Source organism: Lasiosphaeria miniovina (assembly GCF_030549165.1).
Source record: "Lasiosphaeria miniovina strain SMH2392-1A chromosome Unknown B0T26scaffold_7, whole genome shotgun sequence".
Lineage (NCBI taxonomy): Eukaryota > Fungi > Ascomycota > Sordariomycetes > Sordariales > Lasiosphaeriaceae > Lasiosphaeria > Lasiosphaeria miniovina.
Window position 1 is genome coordinate 2,990,365 of NW_026848226.1, and position 23,847 is coordinate 3,014,211.

General features: G+C 55.2%; 6 protein-coding genes across 6 annotated transcripts; 3 read left to right on the forward strand and 3 right to left on the reverse strand.

The window, feature by feature from the left end:
• Positions 1-64: 64 nt before the first annotated feature.
• Positions 65-3,076, reverse strand: B0T26DRAFT_790119 (uncharacterized protein; the record flags this gene model as incomplete). Its single annotated transcript, XM_060446843.1, has 2 exons — positions 65-2,805; positions 2,886-3,076. The coding sequence occupies 2 exons, from the start codon at positions 3,074-3,076 to the stop codon at positions 447-449; spliced, it is 2,550 nt and encodes an 849-aa protein (XP_060291855.1). The 3' UTR covers positions 65-446.
• A 2,464-nt stretch (positions 3,077-5,540) lies between these two features.
• B0T26DRAFT_655907 (uncharacterized protein) lies at positions 5,541-6,675 on the reverse strand (the record flags this gene model as incomplete). Its single annotated transcript, XM_060438668.1, has 2 exons — positions 5,541-5,757; positions 5,816-6,675. 2 exons carry the CDS (start codon positions 6,673-6,675, stop codon positions 5,541-5,543), a joined length of 1,077 nt encoding a protein of 358 aa, XP_060291856.1.
• A 4,954-nt stretch (positions 6,676-11,629) lies between these two features.
• On the reverse strand, positions 11,630-13,412 carry B0T26DRAFT_743937 (nucleotide-diphospho-sugar transferase; the record flags this gene model as incomplete). Its single annotated transcript, XM_060444327.1, has 3 exons — positions 11,630-11,739; positions 11,820-13,154; positions 13,232-13,412. The coding sequence occupies 3 exons, from the start codon at positions 13,410-13,412 to the stop codon at positions 11,630-11,632; spliced, it is 1,626 nt and encodes a 541-aa protein (XP_060291857.1).
• Positions 13,413-14,046: 634 nt separating this feature from the next.
• On the forward strand, positions 14,047-15,770 carry B0T26DRAFT_471769 (peroxin 22-like protein). Its single transcript, XM_060435217.1, has 3 exons — positions 14,047-14,868; positions 14,928-15,124; positions 15,213-15,770. The coding sequence occupies exons 1-3, from the start codon at positions 14,206-14,208 to the stop codon at positions 15,622-15,624; spliced, it is 1,272 nt and encodes a 423-aa protein (XP_060291858.1). The 5' UTR covers positions 14,047-14,205; the 3' UTR covers positions 15,625-15,770.
• Positions 15,771-16,853: 1,083 nt separating this feature from the next.
• B0T26DRAFT_656144 (Spt20 family-domain-containing protein) lies at positions 16,854-20,111 on the forward strand (the record flags this gene model as incomplete). Its single annotated transcript, XM_060438689.1, has 2 exons — positions 16,854-17,187; positions 17,242-20,111. The coding sequence occupies 2 exons, from the start codon at positions 16,854-16,856 to the stop codon at positions 20,109-20,111; spliced, it is 3,204 nt and encodes a 1,067-aa protein (XP_060291859.1).
• Positions 20,112-21,091: 980 nt separating this feature from the next.
• On the forward strand, positions 21,092-22,465 carry B0T26DRAFT_727957 (autophagy-related protein 27). Its single transcript, XM_060442880.1, has 2 exons — positions 21,092-21,761; positions 21,843-22,465. The coding sequence occupies exons 1-2, from the start codon at positions 21,446-21,448 to the stop codon at positions 22,382-22,384; spliced, it is 858 nt and encodes a 285-aa protein (XP_060291860.1). The 5' UTR covers positions 21,092-21,445; the 3' UTR covers positions 22,385-22,465.
• The last annotated feature ends 1,382 nt before the right edge of the window (positions 22,466-23,847 follow it).

Genomic DNA, 23,847 nt, shown 5'->3' on the forward strand with positions numbered 1-23,847 from the left:
AATAAGGGTGACCCAGGACCTCGTAAACAACAGGACCGCTGTCAACGACTGTATTACTGGACGTCAGGAAGTCAGATGCTGGGGAGACATTCTACTTGTAGGCGAAGACACAAGTGATAACTAGACCAAAGCAAATTCTGGAAGAATGTTTGTCTGCGAGCCGTAGAACCTAGATTGAACACTATAGCGCAAATTAGTACAATAAACGAAACACATCCGGTGGTTAATAAATATGAACCACCCGTAGACAAACACCCCGCACCAGCCATCACTAGAACCCATCGTGGATTGGAGACTATGCCGCAGCATACGACACCAACCGCCTCACATTACCTATATATCTACATTATTGCCACATTTCTCATCTACGAACCATCCACCATGGTTGGAGTTCACAGTACGTCGCCATAACATTATAACCCCTACAATAGACAGAGAAGCAGCCATCATCGCCAGTACTTGGATGAATGGTAGTGCGCCGCTGGGTCCTTCATAGACACCTCGAGCTTGCCGCCCCAGTGGAAATGCGGATCGCCCAGTAGCGGCCGCAGTGGAATGCCGTCCCGCGATGCCCGTTGGCGCGCCGCGTCGTACGCTCTGCGGGTCTGGACGCGATAGGCCTTGATGGCGGCAACAACGTCTCGCATTCCTTTGAGTTCTCGCTGCGTTGGTTTGCGCATGCTCTCGCCGTTGCTGTGGCTGCGAGCTTTTGCGCTGTTGGACGCCGAAGGCGGGGCCAACATAGCATCCCAGGCCGCCAAGAAGATGTAGGAACCAGGTGGAACGCCGGCGGCGACGTGACAGGGAGAGGCCGGTACGGGGTTGGCGCGCAAGGCGGGATGATTCGCCAGGAGCCGCATATACTCGCCAACGGCGTCAAGCTTCTCCATTTGGTGGCCGTAGACATTCGGGCCAGTGCCTACCCAGACGGGCACGGTAAAGGCAGCTCCATTCCATATGCCCGCGCCGGTGGCGTCGAGGTATTCCAGCCCAGACAGATATGTCTCGGGTTGCGGGTATCGTTCTAGCCGGGCCGATTCTTGGTTCTTAGGCTCAGATGCACTGCGAGGACTGCTAGCACTAGCGACAGACTGTCTCTCTACATACATCAGTGACTTGGTGCCAGCGTCGGTAGCGTCTGCTGTGCTTGGCGAAGATTCCCAACCGCCAGAATCTCCAAAGAAGCTAAATTCCTCCGTGGTCATTCTCATCAGAGCCTCGGAATCGAGGCCCTCGATATCAGAAAGCTCGGGCCCGAGCTCTTCGCTAAGGTCAGGCTCGAATTCAAGGCGGATATGCCTGAGGCCTAACAAAACGGTTGGTGCGTGCCTGGCTGATGTAGGCTGTGCATCCTGGATCGCCCGCTCTTGCAGGGAGACAAGTTCTAAGAACCTAACCAACTTGTCAATAAGAGGCCCCGTAGAATATCTAGGAATCCGTGTTAGGGTGAGCGATCGGAGTCTGGGGTTCATATCTGGGAGAAAGGCTTCAGGATAGGCCAGCTCTGCTCTCGGTAGGAGAAAGGTCTCAGCGAGCCATAAACTTGACATAGTGGGTAAGTCGTCCGTCTCCAGAGATGGAAGTTGCGTTACGAGAGAGTGGTGGATTCGTAATACCTGTAGATTCGACGAGAACACAGGGCGGAACAGGTGCGCAACTCCAAGGATACCTGACAACCTCGCTGTTGGCGAGATCCACTTGGGAAGACAGCCGTCGGGGAAGCTGAGAGACATGGAATCACACTCGAAACGATGCAAATTCCCGGGAGAAGACCGGATCAGCTTCGCAATGCCCTGAGCGGAGATATTGTTCTCATTCAGGTACAGGTGCGTGATGCCCCCGTGGCCGCAACATACGTCCAGATCCTGAACTGGGTCATCTAGCGAGTGAAAGGGTGATCCCGGACTGTCGCCACAGAGTAAATTCTTGACGGAAGTTGCCGAGTCGTCCCTGATTCCCCGTCGGCCGTCTAATCTAGCACCGGCTATCCCTTGCGGTACCGGTCCGTGGGCGTCTCTAGTGTAGACGGGAGCATCGGCCAGGTATCTCTGTGGGTGGGTGAAAGAGGCACTCGATTGCGACTCTTGAACAAAGCAAAAGGGGCCATAAAAATCGCTGCCCTGTCCTTGGGGTAAGAGCAACGTGCCTTCAACGTCGGAGCAGGAGCTTCCACGGCCTCTCAACGTCACGGCCGGGAAGGTGAATTGATACATGTCATAGAGTACATTGTCTGAGAGCTTGTTCCGGCTCAAGTCCAGACTCCAGAGCTGGTCCTTAAAAGTTTGGAAGAGAAGTGACGCCTCTGAGTCGTCCACCTCGCGCCCTTGCGCTTTCAATATCCGGAGACGCGGCAGATTGTCAGGGCTCATCATGCGCTGCATCAAGGGCGTTTTGAGTGAACCAGGCACATCAGACACATCAAGGTACACAAGGCTTTTCAGAAAACTACACCCAAAGAAAGCTGTCGGCAGAGGAGTGCGGCAATGCGCCATGCTCAGGAGTAAAGGGGGTTGGAAGTGTGGCGGCGCAGCGAGGGTGCCAGAAGCCCACGCCGTTACCAGGACGTCCGTGTCGACATCCGAGTGTCCATCGAGCAGGATACAGCGGAGCCGGGGCAAGGTGAACGGCAGGTGGCGGAGAGTGCCGGTGAGGGTAGGGCCGCTGGAGTCTAGCGAGAAGACAGAGCCCGGACGCGTCAAGCGGCGCAGATCAAGACAGGTGACGAGCGAGCGAGTAACAGGCCGGACATCCTTGAGGTGCCTCAGCATGAAGTGTTGATAGCGCTCGAAATCTGCCCAGTGTCGGCTGGTTAGCGGGCAAGACAAGCAGCGGGGCGAAGATCAGAGCCAGGTCCGGCTGGGTACTTACCGCTGTCTCGGTCCAACGAGAGCCGGGTGGCGACGGCGAGGGGGTCATTCCAAAGGCGAGGAGCGAAGTGGTGATAGAAGCGGCGCGACACAAGGCACAGTCGCGCGTACTCTCGAGCGGGAATGAAGGGCGCGGCGAGCTCCAGCCAATCCAGGAGCCGGGTGGCATCTTGGTAGGATGGCGGGTTTGGGTTATGGCTGTCGGCCATACCTGCCACCTCCCATGTGCTCAAGTGTTTAGGAGACGTGGTGGTGCATGGCAGCAGGCAACCCGAGCGTTGTGATCTGCTGCATCTTATGCCCGAAGCGTAGAAAGGTAGACAACGACGGCCGAATCAGACATTCTGCATGTTTTGCGTGCTGTGTGTTGCAAGCCAGCAATAAATTGCCGTGAAAACCGGTGGCATTGGAAGATGGGAGCTCCACGAGTTTGAGGTTGCTAGTGCTAGATCCGGATTGTTGCCTTGGCTTGAAGAGGGGGAGTTGAACACCAAGGTGCTTAAAGCACCCAGCCAATCACAGCACCAAGTATTAAAGTTGACCGGGCTTATCTAAGGTAATTCCTGGGACATTTTCGCAAATCTCCAACTTGACCTGCGCCTTCCGAATTGGACTGGACAAGGAAATACGCCATTCCACAGAAACTGTATTATTCCGGTGGGTGGGTTGAATCGGGAATTTGCCGCCTTGTTGCCACCAGGTAGGCGGCCCGGCATTCAGGGTTATCTCAAGCGCCCCAACCCCTTTACCAGTTGTGTTTTAAGAGACCTCAAAAGTTGCCGACAAGACTTGCGGGGGTTCTATTAAATTGGAAGAAATTGGGTATCATCGCCAGTCATTTTTCTTCTCCAATTTCGCACACGCTTTCCTTCTTTTTCTTTCACTTCCATTTTGCGCGTGTTCTTTCTCTGTCAGACATGGAGAACCGAAAGAGGGTTCAAGAATCGAGACATTGCAACGATCTTTGCCGTCTCAAGTAGGTCTAGGTGGGAACAAGTAATAAGAAAGGACGAGAGGGGACAGGAAAAACTAACCAACCAAGCCGCGAGTTTCCATCTAACAGAGGAAGGAAATAAAGGAAAAAGAAAAGGAAAACGGCGGTCTCGAACCAGCTTGCCACATGGCGGACACGGGGGGGTGAAACGAGGATCTCACAAATTGTCATAGATCAAAAAATGTAACAGAAAAAGCAAAGAGGCGCCTCGAGCACATAAATGCGTATTTGACAAGCAAGCGGGGAGGGGAGATCTACAGATGCCCACGCCCCTCTCCGGCTTCTCACTCGCACGCGGAGGCCGGGGGCCGAGGGGTTGGGGCTGAGGATAGGTGGCTGTTTTGTTTTCGTGTGTCTCTTCCCCGCCTGCCTACCTGAGCGGAGAGGGGAATTGGCGGCCTGCATCCCAGGACCCTCGGATCCTCGTCCATAGGTTAAGTTGTGCTTTGCAAGCAACGTCGCCGCCAGCCTTCGAGGACCCTCGTTTGCTCGGCTCGTGTCGAGGATGGAGTAGCCTGAGGAGCAGCCTGAGGAGGTGCCCAATCTCGTTTCACAACATTCCCCTCCCCCTAACACAAGGACCTAGTCTAACGCGATGATCTGCGGAGCTCGCACATATTCTGTCTCTCTGTATGCATTCTCGTCTTGGGCTTCTCGAGACTATCTCTAGCAAGGATGGCTAGCAAGGTGTCGTGCGGAGCCGGAGTCCTGTCCGGCTCGGTCTCTTTCCGACAGGCGAGGCATTCATTTTGTAAAGGCAAAGTGGACTGGAATTTTTTTTTTGGGGGGGGGGGGGGGGGCTGAGACGGATTCGCCATCTCTCTCCCGGAGGCGTAACAATTTACTGGTTACCGAGAAAGGCCCATTAGCGTGTCTCTGTCTGGATCGGCATTTCGGGTAGTTATTTGTTGGCGTGCCGTCGGAGGATAGCGAACAGAAGTCTTGGCTTCGCAAGTCGGTGTGTTTGCATCTTGCGAAGCCAAGGTTCCTTTTGGTCACGTCTTGTTCTGGAGACAAGTCCACTGTTTCCTGGCAGGCCTGCATTCTGGATGTTCAACCAAGTCTCGGAAAGAAAAGGCTCTGAGAGAGTCTCACTGGAGAACGACGTGTTCTGATCTGAGTCAAGGGGATTCAGATCATTTACGGCCCACAAATGTGAAAGGGAGGACATAGTGTACTCGGATGCACGAGGAACCGTACGCACGCCACGATTCCCAGGCTTTCTGCTCCTCGGCAAGGTGGCCAAAGTGCTCGCAAAGATTGTCAAAAGATGTTTCGTAATATCCAATGTCATCGCCGCAGTAGTAGCTAATGATAATAAGTTTTACTTTTATTTTTTATCCTATTTTGCAAACGTGTTTTGACCTTGATACAGAGATTACCACACCTGATCCTAAAATCCGAGCCACCATAATCGTATGTTGCCCAATAATATTCTCTGCCTTATGAAGAGCAGACTCTCTTGTTCATGTCCAGTGACATGGTATCCTGATTGTCCAATGACGTGATATCTTGATCGAGCCATCCTCAAGGCTTGCCCTAAGCGCCTGTAAGCAACATTGCTACACATGTAAATTAATTGTTGCAATGTGGTTCGGGGAATTAGATTAGTCGTTGACTTCATGTCGCGAAAACCTCCCGAAAAGATTCCGCTCCGCCTCCTCCAACCCGAACCATGTTCAGATCGTGGTGCGCTTCTTGTTGGTCGTCACTCGTCGACGAGTCTTGATCCGCTTGAGCTCCTCCTCCAATGCTTGCTCAGCCCCGTCAGCCCATTTCACCCTTGGGGCTCTTCGGTCCTTCAATGTGTGGAGGTGTTGGTGCTGTCTTCTGTTGTCGTTGCGGTTGAACGTCTTGAGACAGAACTCGCACCTGTATTCTTCCTCGCCATGTTTCCTGCCAGGAATTAGTTCACTGGGCTTCCGTTAGATATATGAAGTAGACAGGTACTCACGATTTCATGTGTCGCTTCAGGTGCTCCATTCTCTTGTATTGCTTGGACGAGCATTGGGGATGGTCACACCTGAACCTTCCCGAGGGAATCTTCTGGATAGCGAAACCTTCCTCACTGACAAAGCTATCAATGACCTTTGCGGGTTTTGGTCGCGTTCGGATACCTTGTACTCTCTGTAACGCCGTCGACTTTTGCCTGGCATCGTCTATGAAGAGTCGGCGTCTTGGAACCCCCAAAGTGAAAGGCGGTGTCATATCCTCCTCTTGGTTTTGGATTGTTGCTGCCATGGACTGGTGAGCACTGTTCTCCGGGGAAGGCTGAGGCTTGAAGGTGATGGGGCTGTCTGATTGTGCCCAGGCGGTCCAGGACTCCTCCCAGGTCTCACCAACTTGGCCTGTCTGTGTAGGTGTGGGCACGAATGGCGAGGGTCCAATGTCATTGGGGAAAGAGTAGAGACCCGGGGCTTGGGAGGAAGGCAGCTGGCATACGAAATCATGGTAGGGGAGGCCGGAAAAGTCTAACTGGTTCCGCGACGGTGTGACGGGAAGGCTGGGTGGAAAGAAGTTGGAAGCATCGTCTGTTTTCAAGCCCATGGGGAAGTAAGTCGACACGGCTGATGATGGCGGAGTGGGCTCAAAGGAATACGAGTCGCCGAACGAATGAGCAAAGTCCATTGAGCCCGGGCCAGGGGGCGTTGACCGTCCAGAAGTTGGCGTGTACGGTCCTAAGCTCGAGGCATACGAGGAGCTCTTGGTCCTGGACGGAAGGCAGGTAACCGTTTGGCTGTTGCCAAAGTTGAAGCCATCGCCATCATCGAAGCCTAGTCCTAGGTCACACATGAGGTATCCACCGAGCTCCATGTTGCTCCAACCCGACAATGGGCATATGCTGTCTACAGAGGGGAATGGAGAATAAAGGGTTGAGGACAGGATCGGAACTTCACCTGAAGAGGGGGGAGGAGGCTCGCCGATAGATATACAGGAGCCGGTGGGAGGATCGTTAACAGCAACGCTTGACCCTTAGATAAGGTGGACTAAATCGGGCATCAGAATGGGAATAGCGTTGCCAAGATAAGAAGGCTGACCAGAAGTCAGAGATGGAATATATGTACCTGACAGCGGTCAAGCGCTCGGACCGGGGTGGACACTAGGGAAATGACCGATGTTTAAGGAGTTGTCCATTTGGGATCGACCTTCCCCCCTCCGCCCCTCCGCCCCACCGCCCACATTATATACGGCTCCAAGTGTCTGTCTCAAAACCCCGGTGGTGCAGATGAAGCCATGACAGTCAACGCAGCAACCTCTGCCCGATTACAGATAGCCCGTGCAAGAAACGCCAATATGGAAAAGCACAGGCCAAATGAGGCCGCTGCAGTGATAGAATCACTGGCTCTGAAGCGGTCTCTTCACTTAGGAATCCCGTCATGCATGGGGTACGGTGCCTTGGCTGCTACTTGTTACCCAAGGTCAGCAACGCAGGGTATCTTTGACGTACTCACCGTTCGACGGATGCCGTCTAAGATGGCGCCTGACGTTAGTCTAACGGAACAAAGCGGAATTGCCCAACCAAACTAAGCTGGGGCCTGCATGAACCGTCGGGCAAAAGCAGTTGTGTAGATCAGCCGAGAATCTGGGGATTCTTGCCACAGACCAGACTAAAACTATAGTCTAGCACGGCAGCTTGGAATGGTGATAGCACACAGAGGAATGGGCAAGGGCCCGCATTTTGCCCCGGGCCAAGACAAATGAGACACGCCGGCGACGGAGACGTGCTGGATCGACGAGCAAGCCGCGAGGGAGCGAGAGTCTGGTTAGAAACCCTCATATGGCGGACGCTGGTCGCCTAGGAAGGAGCAGATGCGATGATCTGCCTGTAGACGGAGCAAATTGAGCCAAGACCTTCAGGGCTCATCCGGCAGGGCAGAGAGGGGTGGCCAGTCAGAGGCCGAGATGCCCCAAACTTTGCGGCGCCAACCCGTAGGTGGCACCTACATGGGGACCCTGCAACCCTCCCTATACGGCTAGCTGTCCCTGTATGCAGCCTGCGGCCCACTGATCCACTTCATGCGGGAATCCGGTAGTCATTGTAGGTCCAGAGCAACAATAACAGGACGAGGGAGGAGGATGGAGTATTTTGGAAGAGAAGAAGGAGGGGAGACAATCACGGCAGTGCAGGTCGGTCGGGAAGTCCAACCAGGCATTGGAGAAACAGGCGACGGATGGAAAGCCAAAACGAGACGGCGGCGATCGGCTTGGCATTTCCAGCTGCCGGGGCAGCTCGGTAATAGTCACCGGTCCACGCTAAGAAAAACAAAGCGTCGCCGCCGTGCAGTGACGGTCGATGCAATCGCAGCACGACATGAGAGAAAACTCCGACGATGGCGGTCAAGCACCCAAGCTGCTTGTCATCGACCAAACAAAACCTACAGGGAAGTCACAGGCTCGCGACAGGGTATCAGCTAGCCTGTCACGCTTGTCCAACGGCAGGGGAGGGGGGTAGAGGGGGGCCTGCCAAGCAATTAAACCTTATTTCAACCTTATTTGCACTGTCCGCGCTGTGCCTCGTGAGCAAGGATCCTTGTTGGGATGGATGGGATGGCACCACACCTCCATCTCACTTGGCCAAAGTTAGTACGTAGTCGTACTTGCCCGGGTTAGAAATGGGTGGCTACATGCACTAGCGTTATGTGGGCCGCTAGTTATGTGAGCTGCTAGTGCCTAATAGTAGAAGTAGGAGGAGGGCAAGAGCCTAGGGCGGGAAGAGCTGCCCACCCCAACTTGGAGCAAACATGGCTCTTTCCGCCCATTGTTCTGCGAGTTCGAGTAGTTGGCTCTCTGATAGCCCGCCGCCCGCCCATGCATGCTGTTTGACTGTACGACTTGAGCTGTCTTGAATTCTCACATGTAATATTTCCGACACGCCAACGGTTCCTTTACGTCAGTAACGGTCAGGCCAGCCACAAGTTGTTTTTCCCTTTTTCTTTTATTTTCTTGCCCGGAGTTTAAGATCTTTTGCCTTGGATTGATGGGTCCTCGGACTGTTGCGGCTATCGCGATTATGTCTGTTTTAGAAAGAGGCTCCCTAGACGAGCACTCGGCCCTTTAAGGTCGCGGACTCTGGAGATGTACTGCCACAGGATAACCCGGAAGCCGGTAAGGTAAGGTATCGGCGTAAGTGCCACGACTGTACTCTGAACGTGTACTAGACCTTGACTAGACCTAGTACTGCTCATGTTTGAGCACACACACACACCAGGAAAGCCATTTTCCCGCACTCCAGAGCGACGCGTAGCCAGCTTTCGCCCAGACTTGGAGATGGCGTTTTGTCGCAGGCGATGGACATGTTGGCCCTGGCTATCTGACACACACACACGCCAACCCAGAAGGCGGCTGAACCACTTTCGAAGTGTGATTCGGCTACGGCAGTCGTCAATACTACCCAACTCCTGTCGGACATACCCCTCCTCGGTCGCCGTAACCCTGAAATGGTGTTTCCCTACACAGACATGGGAGATGCCCCGGGCGTCTGCAAGGCGTCGATCGCACTCGCAGGCCCTCGACCACACTCAACCGCCCTCGCCGACTGACAAAAATCGACCCTGGTTGCAAGTGCATTCTCTCCAAGCTTCTTCGAAATAGCTTGGTGACCGAGAAGTACAGAGCCTAGATGATCTCACCGCATCTCGTTGATGATGGTTCCCACTTTGGAAGGAAATATTATTTCCAACCATCTTTCTGAGTGTTGAGGTTGACACAAACAGAACAGGAGGTGATGGGATGGAGGGAGATACCTTTGCGCCATCTAGAGGCTCCCTTTCGCATTGACCATCTTGGCTTCCCTGAATCGACAAAGAGATTTCACTACACTTTCTCTCGCTAAGACAATAGCGATATCCATCTTGAATTGGAGTACTCGTCAAGGAACGATCTTTCATTGCATTATCGGCCACTCAGCTGTGTAGAACCCGAGTTCTCCGGACAGGGAAAAAATAACAGATGTCGATTGACACAATCGGGCGAGGCTGTCTCGAAGTAACCCTCCCTGAAAAACAGCGAATCATCGAACAACATGTGCAAACTTTGTCCCGTCGAGCCACCGCAGCTTTCTTATCAACCAGCCTCAGCTCAACTCATGCTGTGCGAGGCCCAAGAGGTTACCTAATAGAAAAAGAGGATTCATGATTGCTTCACTTACATAAAAACCGCATCGCCCGATTCGTCAACTACACGACGACCGCACCACTCGCAGTAGCGTGTGCATTCGAGAGGAGGCCGTAAAGGGAAGGGAGAGCTACCGGCAAACTACTCGTCTATTTCCTCTGCCGTGTTGGTACCTTACATGCCGCTCTACCAGATAATGGTACCCCATCCTTCCGCTTGCCTTTGCATGGGACGCACATGTGGTAACGCGGAGAAGAAGATTTGTTCCGTCTTCCATCCGCTCTGCAGGTCCATAGAAATATCTCCATGCATACACATCTACGCACACATACATGTACAGAATCCTGCAATATCGTATAGCATTCATTGCACCAGGCCAACTAAAAAGGAAACAATCTGCCAGCCATCTACGTACCCTCAACGGCGTGGCTTGCTTGGTAAGCCTGTCTGTCTGCTTTTCGAGGCCGCTTACACCCGGCTTTGATGATGCTGCTATCACACACTTCTCTGTGTGTCTGTTTGTTTGTCTGTCTGTCTGTGCCTTCCAGCCCTCCGTGCATCATCCCAGCCCAGCCCATCTCATCACATCATCGATCCTTACCACCTCCCCGCATCTGAAGCACCTGCTGCTGGGGAAAGCTGAATACGTATCCCTTCCACACCATGCATTTTGTGTGTGTGTGTGTGTGTGTGTGTGTGTGTGTGTGTGTGTGCCAAGAGTTGAAGGGAAGGAGGAGAACCACATGGCCAGCCAGGGATTACCCCGATTAATAGTACGTATTGCAGTTCAAGTTCAATCAAACTATTTTGGCGCGAAGCCAACTTCCTCTCTTTTTCTTCGTGGCCCTCTCTTACTCTCTGCAGACTATCGATTCATCTCCTGCGTTTGATTCTGGATGCCCCTGGCATGGCCATGGTTGTAGAAAAGGACGAATATGTGATATTGGGAAAAAAGCAATTTCCTCATCCTCTTCGTCAGCTGCTGTCGACCCGCCCTGGGGACGGCTTTGACATGTTGACTGGCTACCCCATACGCCACTTTCGTCGACAGCTCCTTGCGTCGGTAGTGTGTCTATATACCTTACGATATATATGTGTGTTTGCTGGAAAAATGTCGAGTTGCATGGCATATATCGCATACGCATGCTCAGGATGAGGGGACAATAAGAAAACAACAATGCAAAGTCAATTAGTCAGGCACACATGGAAGGCAAAGAAGGCGGCAAGATTTTGGTCTACAGAATCGACGCAGCAAGCAGCCCCGGAGAAGGATACGATTTTATCTGTCTGTCTGTCTGCAAGCTACCTACCTACCTTACTCTCCTACAACGTGCTTGTCATTGAAGGCCGCAGCAGCCACCCACCTCGTGGCCAGGGCGAACAGACGCTAGGGAGGAGGGTAAAGCAGCCAAGTTGCTTCCAGGCGCTCAGCTCCAGGTAGACCCTACAGCCAACAAGAGGCAACGCTTCGCGAGGAAGGAGAAAAGTGATGTGTGACAAATACAGGGCAAATGGTTTTATTCTTACAGCCCTTCGCTCGGGCCTGCTCTATCTCTGAGAAAGCCATTGTCGCTGATGGAAGGGGCACGGCCTCCTGCAAAAGCCTTCCTGGACCGGGACCCCCCAGATAATCTGGACGACCGTGGTCGAGACTTCAGGACGAATCGTCGCTGTCTGTTCCGTCTTCGTCTGCAAAGTTGTCCAGCTCTTGCTCGGTTGCCTCGAGGCCGGACGATGACATGAACTTTTCCTCCTTGGCCTCGGCTGAAGAGGGGCAAAAAAGAACAACTCGTGTTAGTCCCTCCCTGTCTAGGGATATTGGTGTGAGAGAGGGGAGGACTTACTTTTTGGCTCGACGAGCATGTTCTCCTGGATCTCGCAGTCGGTCAGGACACAGCCCTCGCCGATCTCGCTGCGCTTGCCGAGGATGCACTTGGTGAGTCTGCAGTTCTTGCCCACGACAACGCCGTCCATCAGCAGGCACTGTGAGATCCGCGCGCCCTCGTTAATCTGGCAGTTGGCTCCCACGACGCACTCCTTGATGGACGTCTTCTCCTGCACCGTCACATTGTCCGCCACTAAGCTGTCGGCCTTTGTGATTGTGGTGCGAGGTTTGACGCCTTCAGGGTAGGCCACCTTGCGAGAGTGCGCAAAGGGCGAGGCCGCGTCGGCGCCGACCTCCTCCACCGACGGCAGCTTGGCGAGCTGCAGCGAGATCTGAAGCAGCAGCTGAGAGGTGTCGACGCGGCGAATCAGCTGCGACGACGCCTCCGAGGGATGGATGTAGGCCAGCATGGGGGGGATTGTGGGCTCTTCCTGACCCTGCGCGCCGTTGTCGCCCTCGTCTTTGACAGATGACGAGGTAGTCTGGCTCTGGCCGCTCTTGGGGCTTAGAATCCCGCTGTCCTTAAGGTCGGGTTTCTGTTTCTCCCCTGTGCTAGGTCCGTTTTTTGCGAGAATCTGGTCAAGGTGCAACTTGTGTAGAAGTCCCTTCTGCCAGCCCGCTTTCACCCACCACCCAATGATATCCTCACCGATAGTTTCGAGGAGCTCGTTGTCCCTGACGAGCTCCATGACCCAGCGCGGGAATATGTAGATGTGGGCATCACGGTGTGTGGTCAGCACTCGAGCGCGCGGGTGGCTTCGGAAGAGGCCATGGCGAACTGGGAACCCTTTTTTCTCTTCTATCAGATCCTTGAGGGAGTCTGTGGGTATCGAGTATACGACTTTTGAGAGATGGGGAAACAGCGAGCCCTTGGGGGGCAACACGGTAGAGGATGGCAGTGGGACCGTCGCCACGAAGTCTGTCTCCTCACCCTTGATGGGGGTGGCAGTCTTGGTCTGGTACCAGACACCGAGACCGCCGCTGCGCTGGGTGTTGGGCGAGCGAGTGTCCCCAACGAGATCACCCAGGCTGGCCGACTTGACCATCCATGCCTGCAGCAGCTTGTCTGGACCCAACTCGCAGACCAGGTCGCAGGGGAGCACCACGAAATCCGTCTTCACAACGGCTTGCAGCTCGGGAAGCCGGAGGATCTCAGCGGTGCCTGTGTTTTGGTCCAGATCCTTTGGCGACAGCAGATCGGGCCTAGGATAGGGCAAGCTGGTTAAGAAGGGGTTTGTGTTGAGCGCAGTGCTGATAGCATTGGCAGCTGAAGGGGGACAGACAAGCGTGATATCTACAAAGCGTCAGTCGCGTCACATCACATCAGGTCGTCTCGCATCAGATATCATAGTGAAGTATCACAATACGTGCCTATGATGCCGGCTCGGTAACAGAACTCGAGGGGGTACCAGACCATAGGCCGGTTGGCAATTGGGAGGAGCGCCTTTGGGTTTTCGTCAGGGTTGGCCGTGAAAGTGGGAAAAGAGCTGCCGGGGCCACACAAGATCAGGGCTTGCAGGCCGGGCGACGCAATTGTGACAGCGTGGGGCATCGTGAGAAAGAGCAAGCGGGAGCCTGAGCCCCGCGATTGGCAATTTGGTTGGGTGCCGACTCGGGCTCTCTATCCTTGACGATGTCTAGATTGTGTTTTACTCTTAGATAGGTAAGAAGAGTGCTGTTGAGTTGGCTAAATGCTGATTAATGGGCTTTCGGCATTTGTTTTTCATTGAATTTTTCCTCGACAGGACTGACTCACATTGACAACCAAACTTACTTCCCTTTGGACTTTAAGCTCTTAGCACTCAAGGTGGGACATACATGTCCCCGCACCAAGAACTTGGCTGGCTCGTGCGCCGTCTTCAGGTTGAACGGAAAGCGTTGGGCTAACGGAATTGGGTTTAGTCTGATTTGGCCAGTCGAGCATTTGCGCTGCAGGGTCCCAATTCTTGGCATCAGCTCTGGCTCCTGTCCGGCCAACCACCTACCTCGGCCAAGGCCTGTTCTTTTGGCCTGGAAATGGAGCTGAGCTTGTGAGAGCTTGGGGCATCAACAATCGATCGATCATTCATTCAATCCCAACCCCCTCCTACCACCACCGCTGCCACCACCAACACCACCTCCTCCTCGCGGTAAACAATAGGACGCGATCAATATCCTCGTAAATCTGGACGAGACCTGAGCCGGCCGCTAACTTCCATCGAGGCGCGCGCATGCGCCAAGCAGTAACCTGGAAGCCGCTCCTATTTTTGCCGCCCCCTGAGCCGAGGCACTCCCGAGACTCGCGTCGTTGCTACGTCTAGCGCTGCCCGCAACCGACGGCGAAAGCGATGATCGTCCTGCCGTAAATGTCGTCGCCGTATGATCGCTATGACCGCGGGTCGTCCCGCCGCCGCGGCGTGTGGGGTCACTGGGTGCCGCTGGTGTTGACCGTGACGGTCGCCACCGTCGGCGTAGCCGCCTGGATCTGGAGCCAGCGCAAGGACGAGAACCTCGAGGACCCGGAAGCCGATACTGCCTATCAGGACCTGGATTATGATAATGCCGACTATGGAGACAACCCTGCTTATGGAGCATCGGACGGGCCCAGTGCCGGCCAGAAGCCCCCCTCATTTGCTGGCACCGACCCTCTCGTGCGCGACGTGAGCCACGGCGTGACACCGGCGCAAGGAGAGCATGCGGGGTCGGGCTGGGGGGCACAGGTGTCGGGTGCATTGCGCCGAACCCCAAGTCCCCAGCAGTTTCTGGACAGCGCGCGCAAGACGGTTGCCGCCGGAGTGACGGCCGCAGGCGCAGTCGTGGGCGGCGCCTTGGCGGCCATCCGAGAGGAGGACAAGATCGCGTACGCCGACCATGAGACGTGGTCAGAAGAGGCTGATGCCAAAAAGGACAGGGTCCCTGCGCCGTCCCATGCCAAAGACGCCGGCAAGCGCCGCAAGAAGATCGTCATCGTCGTGTCGGCCGAAAACTTCTCGGAGGACGCCGACGGAGACGGATTCCACGAACATGCCGTAAGTGGCCCGGCCCACCCGTTCACGTCCATGCGCGCGCTTGCTAACCTGAAACTAAGTCCCTCCTCTCCCACATCCCGCGCCAAACCGACTTCTCTAAAAATAAGATATATGTTCTTATCTACGCCCCTAACTTGAAGGACAACACCGTAGATACAACGGCCACCACCCTCCCGCCCGCGTCGCTGAGCTCGTCCTTTTCTAATATCGATCACGCCCAGGCGCAGACGCCAGGCGACGAGACGAAGAGCCCCCTGTAAGCCCTTCCTCTGATTCTGCTCTGCTTCTGGCGCAGAACAGCGCACCTTGCGTTTAGTCTTGGAGACTTACTGACCGTATTATAGACTTACGGGCACGAATGTGGACCCTGCATACGCCGCAGTCTACGCGCAGGCGCAGGCGCTCGTTGAGAAGGACAGCATGGTGCTGACATTCACGACGCCCAACGGCCACGCGCACATCCTACGTCACATCCAGCCCGACGTGATCTACCTGCAGGAATCGCTTGCCGGCGACAACGGCAGCGTGATCACGAACCTCCAGACGTGGCTGCGGCACGACGTGATCCTCGTGGTCGGGGCAGAGGGCGGGCACGGCGGGCTCGCAGACAGCGATTCCGAGGCCGAAAAGCCCGGCGCCAAGGCCGAAGTGTGGTGGCAGAAGGAGGAACGCGTCGGGCGGGGCCGGGGTGTTGTCGTGGTCGACGGCATGAGGGTCCACGACGACTGGCAGCGCCGCGTCTTGGGCAAGGACTAGCCTAGGAGGAAGAGGAGGATTGCGCGTATTTGCGGCTTGTTTGCAATGCTTTACTTTGCGATGCGACGCGACAGCGCTATGCCATGTTATGTTATTTGTCCCCTTTTTCCTCATGTTTCTTCCAAACTACTAGTATAGTTGCCGCGGTTAGGGTCCTGTCATTGTTCTGTTGTAGGGCAAGTCTAGATAGGTTCATAGGGTAAACACTCTGGGTGGTTTTGGATGAAGGAATGCTTATGCAGTTCAAATATCTAAATATTCAAACAATGAAGTGATGCTTGAGTGTCTTTGATGCACGATATCCGTACGCAAGGTACCATACCGACCTGTATGTACCGTAATTTTCAATACCACTCAATGCAGGCCTCTTCAGTGATGGAAGAAAAGGGGCTAACTCGCCTTCACTTTGCTGTTTTCTCAATCTGCCGAAATATTGTAGAGTTCCCAGTGGCTCGACGTGCCCATAGTTAGGTGGCTATTTTTATGTAAACTTGAGGGCTACCAACCTAAGGTTATAGTATGTAGGGCAATTACCGACTGAGATACAGCGGTGCATTGTTTCGCTGACGTATTCAAAGCGCCATGTCACGTGATGCGGCTCCTTGATTCCGTGCAGCAGCCACAGACGCCCACCGGCCTTGTCGCTTCGCCAAGCAGGGATCTGACGGTCAGTCAAAGAAACCCCCACAAAGAGCTGTCCATCATCAGCATCGGCTCCGCGACGGCCTTCATCATCTCGTTGGTGGATTTTATCGCCATAATTGCGCGCATCCCACGTAACACGCGCGCCAAAGCATTGGACCCGTCACGTCGCCGTGTCCGAGCACATTGCCGATTGCAATCGACCGCTGGCCGACGCCGTTCTTCGGTTGGTTGGGCGCGCGAACTGTCGCCTGCTATCACGACTTCGAGGCACGCACGCACTGCCGCTAACCGCCGCAGACTCAGCTGTTGCTTGTGACACCCAACCCATCAATTTCAGACCCGCCCTTCTCCATCTGCATCCCCTCCCGCGGCTCTGTCTTATTTCGACGGCCCGCCAGTACGCGTCCGCCGTCCCGTCCTATGTTATTCGACCGCATCTCTTCGAATCCCCCCTGAGGTCGGAGGTAGACAGAGAGAGAAGGGGGATAGTCACCTTAGGTACGGAGAGGGAGAGGGAAGAGGGACGTGCGAGGGGAGCATACCGCTGAGCACCCGGCTGCCGTCGGGCGGCACCACACCCGAGCATGGCGCCCACCGTCACCGCAGTGCCGGTCCCGTCTGTCGCGTCCAAGATCAAGCGCCCTATTCCGCCGGGCATCCAAACCAATGGCGTCTCGTCGTCCCGCTCGTCGCCGTCCCCATCCATGTCCGCAAAGCGCGCCCCTTCGGCCGTCCGCCAGCCCTCCAACCCCCCCACTACCAACGGAACGGCTGCTACGCCTGTCCGACCTCCCCCTAGCCGTGCGCGTAGGGAATCGTCACAGGTGCTGGGCCGCGGTCAGAGAAGTGCCGGTCTTAGGTCGACCAGCATTGTTCCTGACTTTGCCGTCTCGCCGGTGATCGAGCCACCCCCCTATGGTTCGTCTCCGTCTTCACAGGCTGCATCGCGGCATCTGCTAACAGACACCACAGTTATTACCGATGATTACATCTTGAAGAAGTACGCGGGCAACCCGCCGTCGCTAATTGTTCACATGCACCCAACACATTTCCGCTTCGACCAGCAGGAGGGCATGTTCCAGTACAAATCACCCATGAGGATATTTCTGGAACACTTGAAGGCCCGAACTGTCCCGCACGACATGGTCGAGTACTTTACGCAGTGGGGCGTGCCCTTCTACGAGGGCTGCCTGATCGTCCAGGTGCACGACCATAAGTCTGTTGCACAGTCCAAGGATGTTGCGAAGCCAGCATCTTCGGCGACCAAAACGACCCCATTTTCCATCCATAATTATAATCCCTACCTAACGCCTTCGCCTTATGTTCCGTACCCAAAGGAGAACCAGACCTCCAACGGAGAGACACCCCACGCCGCTGATACCGACGCGACGGAGAAGACGGCCGAGGAGAAAGATAAAGAAAACATGCCGGCCCCCAGCGCTCTCACGGACGGTCAGAAGAGCAAGGGCGCGTCCAAGGCTAAGGTGTATACTGTTGTACTACACCCTACCCAGCAGAGTTTGCATATGGATTTGGCCATCAAAGCAAGCACGCCGCGCGGAGCATCAGACGGCCGCGATGGAAATGCCCCCCCTCCAACCCCCCATGGTGTACCGCCAACACCTACTGCCGCGAGCATGCCACCACCGGCCAAGAAGCAGAAGCGAGAACGAATGGAGCTGGATGCTAGCAACATATATGCGGCGGAAGCGCAGATATTGCTAGCAACAACTGCGCCGCTGGATCTAGAGCCCACCAAGAACGCTGAAGAGACCATCACGAAACTTGAGAAGCTCTCACACCCTGACTATTCACACAAGCCGCCTCAGCCCAAAATCCGGAAGAGAACTGTTGCAGAGGTTGCGGCCGACGAGGCACTGGCTGCCGAGCAAGAGCGGTACATGCTGGCACTTGACGAGCGCCTATCCTCCAAGTTCGTCCGGTCCCAGGCAGGGGGCAATGGCGCTGACGGGGATGGCCAGTCTGGAGGATCCACTTGGGAGCCCCGGTTTGAGCGATTCAAGCTCATTGCAGACATCAAGAGAGAACATGCAGAGAAGAAGGAGCAAGAGAAGATTAAACAGCAAGAAAACGAACGGCGGGTGGCGCTACAGAAGCAGCAGTCCGAACAGCAAGCAGCAGCTCAAGCAGCAGCGCAGGCAGCAGCGCAGCAGCAGAGACAGGCGGAGCAAGAGCGCCAGAGACGAGAGATGGCCCTCCGCGAGCAGCAGCGCTTGGCGGCTAGTGCGCGAGCAGCACAAGCTCAGCAAGCTCAGCAGGCTCAAGTTCAGGCCCAAGCACAACAGCAGGCTCAGGCTCAGGCTCAGGCACAAGCACAGCAGCAGGCTCAGGCCCAGGCCCAGCAACACGCTCAGGCTCAAGCTCAAATCCACCAAGCACAGGCACAGGCACAACAGCAGGCCCAGGCCCAGCAAGCCCACCAGGCTCAGGTACAGGCACAGGCTCAGGCCCAGGCTCAGGCACACCAAAATGCGAATGGATCGAATATGGGCCAGACTCACCATGTCAATGGTGCGCAAAACAGCCCGCTGGCCAACGGAATGCCCAATGGATTGCCCACAAGCATGGCGCCTCAAGCACAGGGGCGATTCTCTCAAGTTTCCCAGGCGCAGGTCTCATCGCCAATCGTACGGCAGAACACGCCTCAGACGGCGTCGTCTCCCATGGTGCACGGCGTTCCCATGCAGCATTCGAATTCAAACATGGGTGGAAGCCCTCCGAGACCTTCATCCGTCGTCCAAGCCCACGGCATGTCTGTGCCTATGGCTGCTAGCATGTCGGCTCGAGGAAGCCAGCAGAGCCATCCGGGCGGGACCCCCAGGGTCCGCAACGCGACCCCTAACACGGCAGTCGGAGCGCAAGTTGGAACCCCAATTACACGTCCGCAGCTGGTGGCTACACCGCGCATGACGCAGGCAAGCCCACCACCTGGCGCCATGACACAAGCCCAACAAGTAGGACAGGCCATGTTGTTGCACAACCAAGGCATGCCTCAGATCGCCAGCCAGAACTTCTCAAACGCGCAGTTGATCGCGCATCAGCAGCGTATGATGCAGCAGCGGATACAGTTGCAATCCATGCAAGCAAACGGGCTTATGAACAACCCGGCTGGTAATATGGCTCTCCAACAGCAGCAATTGATGCAGCAACGGCTCCTGCAGCAGCAGATGCAGCATCACCAGCAACAACAGCAGGCGCAGCAGCAGCAGCACCACCAGGCGCAACAGCAACAGCAGCAGCAGCAGCAGCAGCAGCAGCAGCAGCGCGGCCAAATGATGAACGCTCAGCTGGCACAGCAGTATTCGCAACAGCTCAGCACCATGCAGAATAACATGCAGCAACAGGCGCACGTAGGTCAGCTGCAGAATCTCCAGCGACAGCTTGCTGCTCAGGGGCAGACCATGATAGGCGGCGCTATGAGCCCGTCGCAAATGGCGGCCATGCAGCTGCAGCTGCAGCAAGTTCAGCAGCAGCAGCAGGCGCAGCAGCACCAAGTGCAACAGCAAGCACAGCAGCAACACCAACAGCAGCAGATGCAGCAGCAGATGCTGATGAACCCTGTCATACAACAGCAAATCCGGAACCAGTTTAGCGCCATCTACACCAAGAGCCTTCCCAACTTTGCTGAACGGTATAACGGAGCCCACAATATCCCGCCGGACATGCTGGAGACTTTTAGAAAAAGTTGCCAGGTGCAAGCGAGAACTGTGGTGCTGAACGCGATCTCAGCTAGAAATAATCAGGCCCTTCAGATGCAGCAGCAGCAGCAGGCGCAGCAGCAGCAAGCAGCGATGCAAGGGATGATGCCCCAGGGCATGTAAAGGGTGCCCTGCTGGAAGGGGAGTGCGTGTCTTGCCAAGCCGCCTGGTGTTTTGGGTGTGGCATTGTCGGGAGTTGAATGCTCGTGGCAAACCATCGAGTACATTCAGAGTGTCAGATTATGTTCATCCTTTCTTCCTTTCCCCCCCCTTTCTTTTCCTGTGTTTTCATCTTTATCTTTCATCATTCATCTTTTCTTGGAAAGGCGTTGATTTGGGGAGGCATCATTCGGCTTATTATGGGACTGTTCTGTCATCAAACGGGCCGTGGGTTCTTGAAGCTTTTTTTATATACCCCGGGCAAATTGGTGTCCAAAACACTGGGAGGGAGTCGGCCACTTTATTTGCTTAGGAATCGGTAATGACGCTACGGGATGGTTGGGGCTTTTGCGTCGTGAGTTTAACTGAACCCGCAGTCGAGCTGTTTGGCGAGGTGGGGAGGGGGGCATGCATATGGATGATAGGAGCGCGGAAGGTATGTCTATCATGGGGTGTAGAGAGCTACGTAGGGCCAGGGCAGCACTCCGTACTTCATGTATCAAATGATAATAATGTTATTTATATTTCCCCCCTCTGGTAAATATGAGTCGCCTCCTGTAGGCCATGGGGGGCTGGTGTTGTATTGTTGTGGCCTGTTGTGAAAAGGGGGGGAAGTGGCCGAGGTCACATGACTCTTCACGTGGATGACGCTATTCCCGCCAAGACTGCCAGGGGGCGGCAGGTTGAGTCAAATGACGGAATAGCCTGATCCTGTGGTTCACTTGTTAAGCAGCAACGCCAGCGAAGCCACACCTTGGTCCCGGAGCTTCAGAGCAGATCCATCACGTCTAACACGGTGCACGTGTGTCGCCAGTAGCTCACCAAATTCTTTCTTGCGTATCCAGCTATCTATCATATTCTGCAGTCCTCCTTTTATTTTTGGGGCCTTCTTTTCTCCCGGTCGGACGAAGTACCGGCTGCTTGTTTCAGCCACGTCAGTTAGCTGCTGCTGCTGCTGCTGCTGCTGCGGACCTTTGGCCGCCACGAGCCAACCAACATTCGGCCATTTTATTTCGTCCACCCCATCCAGCCGTCGCCCTCGCCGTCGCAGTCACCCTCCACGTCCTAGCTCGAGCTTCTCTTCTTCGCCGCCGCATCCAGCTGTTGCGCAAGCGTGAAGACGGTTTGGGGGCATCCTATACACGCCAGCCATCCGCACTTGCAGTTAGCCTAGCTGTCTGGGGCGAATCCCTTCTTCCTCGTCTCTTGGGACCTTGCTGCCCGTCAGCTTTCGTCGGCCTCGCCCGTCCCATCCCTACATCTAAATACCTAACACATACACACGCAGGCACAGCACAATGTCGGCACCGACAAGGAGAAGAGAGCAGCTGCGCCGGCAGCCTGGCTCGCGCACGTCGCTGCGTAACCTGCTGTGGGCTGTTGCGGCAGCTGCCACAGCGCCCGTCGCCTCGGCCACGGCGCTCGACTGCAAAAAGGTCGTTGTCGACGGCCAAACATTCGACTTTGGCAAGTTAGCGGGGCCGCACACAGTCGTTACCACGGAATCAAAGCCGCCGAGCTATTATAATACAACGTACACGCTCGACATTTGCGCGCCGCTAAAGCGCAAGGACAAGGCCGAGAAGGACTTTGAGTGCCCCGAGGGGTCGCGGGGTGGGTGTTTCCCATTTATGCTGTGCTGTGCCGAATTATAGACAGAAAGTGTCTGTTGGCTAATCGGCAATGATTTCCTAGTCTGCGCCATCATACATCACTGGAACGCGGACAAGAAGGCAGACGAGATCGAGCAGGTGATACCCATAGCCGGCGGTAGCGCGGGCGGCGACTACGAGAGCTGGGAGGCGAAGCGGCTGCAGCCGACAGGGGGTGAGGGAGGGAGCAGCGACAGCCAGGACAAGGACAAGGGCGTGCAGATCACGCTCAAGGGCGCCGCCCTGTACCAGCAGCGCGAGCAGCTGGCCGTCGTCGATTTCCGGTGCAACCCCAAGCTCGACGGCACCGAGGGCGAGTGGGAGTCGGAGGACGAGTACGTCAAGCCCAGCGCAGACGAGGGCGGCGACGACAAGAAGCCCCCCGCTGGCGGCGGCGAGCCCGAGAAGCAGCGCAAAAAGGACGGCGCCGCCCTCATCTGGGATGGCTACAAGCGCTCGGCCGACGACAAGACGGACACGCTGTACCTGACGTGGTACTCCAAATACGCGTGCGAAGCCAAGGTGGAGGGGCCGGGCCAGGAGAGCAGCCACTGGGGCCTGTTTACGTGGCTGGTCGTGCTGTGAGTTTTTTCTCGTCCCTCCCGAGAGTGAATACCTGCTGACCGTGTTTTCAATGCCCTAGTGTCTTTCTCGCTATTGCGACATACCTCATCTTCGGCTCGTGGCTCAACTACAACCGCTACGGCGCGCGCGGGTGGGATCTGCTCCCGCACGGCGACGCCATCCGCGACATTCCCTGGCTGCTCAAGGACTGGACGCGCCGCGTGCTCAACACGGTGCAGAGCAGCGGGAGCAGGGGCGGCTACTCGGCCGTCTAGGAAGAGGTCTACGCCCCCGCCGCGGCCGGCAGCGAGCTGAGCCACCGCCCTTGGGGGCTGGACGGGGAGGCGGCCGGACGGTCTGACCCTGGTCGTGACTCCCTGCTCGAGTTTTGGGCTGTGAGGGGCTAGGGAAAGACAGGCAGGCAGGCAGGCAGAAATAAAGAGGAAGGAAAAGAAGAGAAGAGCATTGCATGCGTGCGTTCATTATCATCCATACCATAGACAGTTTCAATTTGTTTTTTTTTCCTTATTTCTCAAAGGGGGTGCGTGTGGGTGTGTGAGAGCAGAGAGTGGGTAGGATGGGGTGGATGGTTGTGAAGCAAGGCGCTTTTAATTCCCTTATTGTCGCTAAACTTGCTGTCTTGCGCATGTGTGTTTCCTTGTATTGTTGCCCTTGGTTGAGCGGTTGAGTGGTTGAGTGGTGTCTCTTGCGTGGTGTTCTCATTAATCAGGATGGGACGGCCGGGGTGGGATGGGATGGGATGGATGGATGGATGGCGTGCTGCAGAATGGCGTTTTCAGGTTATTTTTTTGTTGTCTCAATAATTGTTTTGCTTTTGGCTGTTTTGGCTCTTGCTTTGTCGTTGTTACCACTGCTATTGCTGGTACTGTTGTGGTTAGTACCCTCCTTTTTCGTCGCATTGAAAAACACACTCCGTGACCCAGTGTTTTTGATTGGCTTGTAATCCGTATGTTCTTTTGTAGTTGTTCAGTTACGTTGCGTCGCATTGTACCATGGTAGCCTACTTGTTTACCTAATACTACAAATAAGTGACCAAGGTACCTAGGTAGGTATCTTGAGATGTTGTACTGTACTATTGCGTCTTTGACTACGTCGACTACAGACCTTGTTATTGCCGCCTTGGCCTGGCCTGGCTATTGAGTTGTCTATTGAGTAGCCCTTCCTGATAGTTGGGGTTTGTTTTGGGAGGGTTACTGCTTCGAGATGCGCTAGTCGCTGAACCTCATCCCTACGTGGGTTCATGTGAGTTTGAGCTCTTGACGGATTAGATGGGGAATAAATAGCAAGGGTTGTTTCCTATTTTCTCGTTCTCTTGTATTTCAAGAGTGATCAGTTCTTGGATATTGTTTTGTGTTTCAATTGATTCTCCGGATCTGTTGATTCTCTAACCTGGCCCTGACTCTGTTGCGGCTCGGACTGTGTCTGGTGCCGACGCTATCACATGTCAAGCCAGCCCGGAGGGA

Excerpts from the sequence above, each read along its gene's own strand:
- B0T26DRAFT_727957 (XM_060442880.1), top strand. The coding sequence starts at position 21,446 with ATGTCGGCACCGACAAGGAGAAGAGAGCAGCTGCGCCGGCAGCCTGGC. Across the intron at positions 21,762-21,842 it reads GTGCCCCGAGGGGTCGCGGG|TCTGCGCCATCATACATCAC; the intron begins GTGGGTGTTTCC and ends ATGATTTCCTAG.
- B0T26DRAFT_471769 (XM_060435217.1), top strand. The coding sequence starts at position 14,206 with ATGTCGTCGCCGTATGATCGCTATGACCGCGGGTCGTCCCGCCGCCGC. Across the intron at positions 14,869-14,927 it reads ACGGATTCCACGAACATGCC|TCCCTCCTCTCCCACATCCC; the intron begins GTAAGTGGCCCG and ends CCTGAAACTAAG. Across the intron at positions 15,125-15,212 it reads GACGAGACGAAGAGCCCCCT|ACTTACGGGCACGAATGTGG; the intron begins GTAAGCCCTTCC and ends ACCGTATTATAG.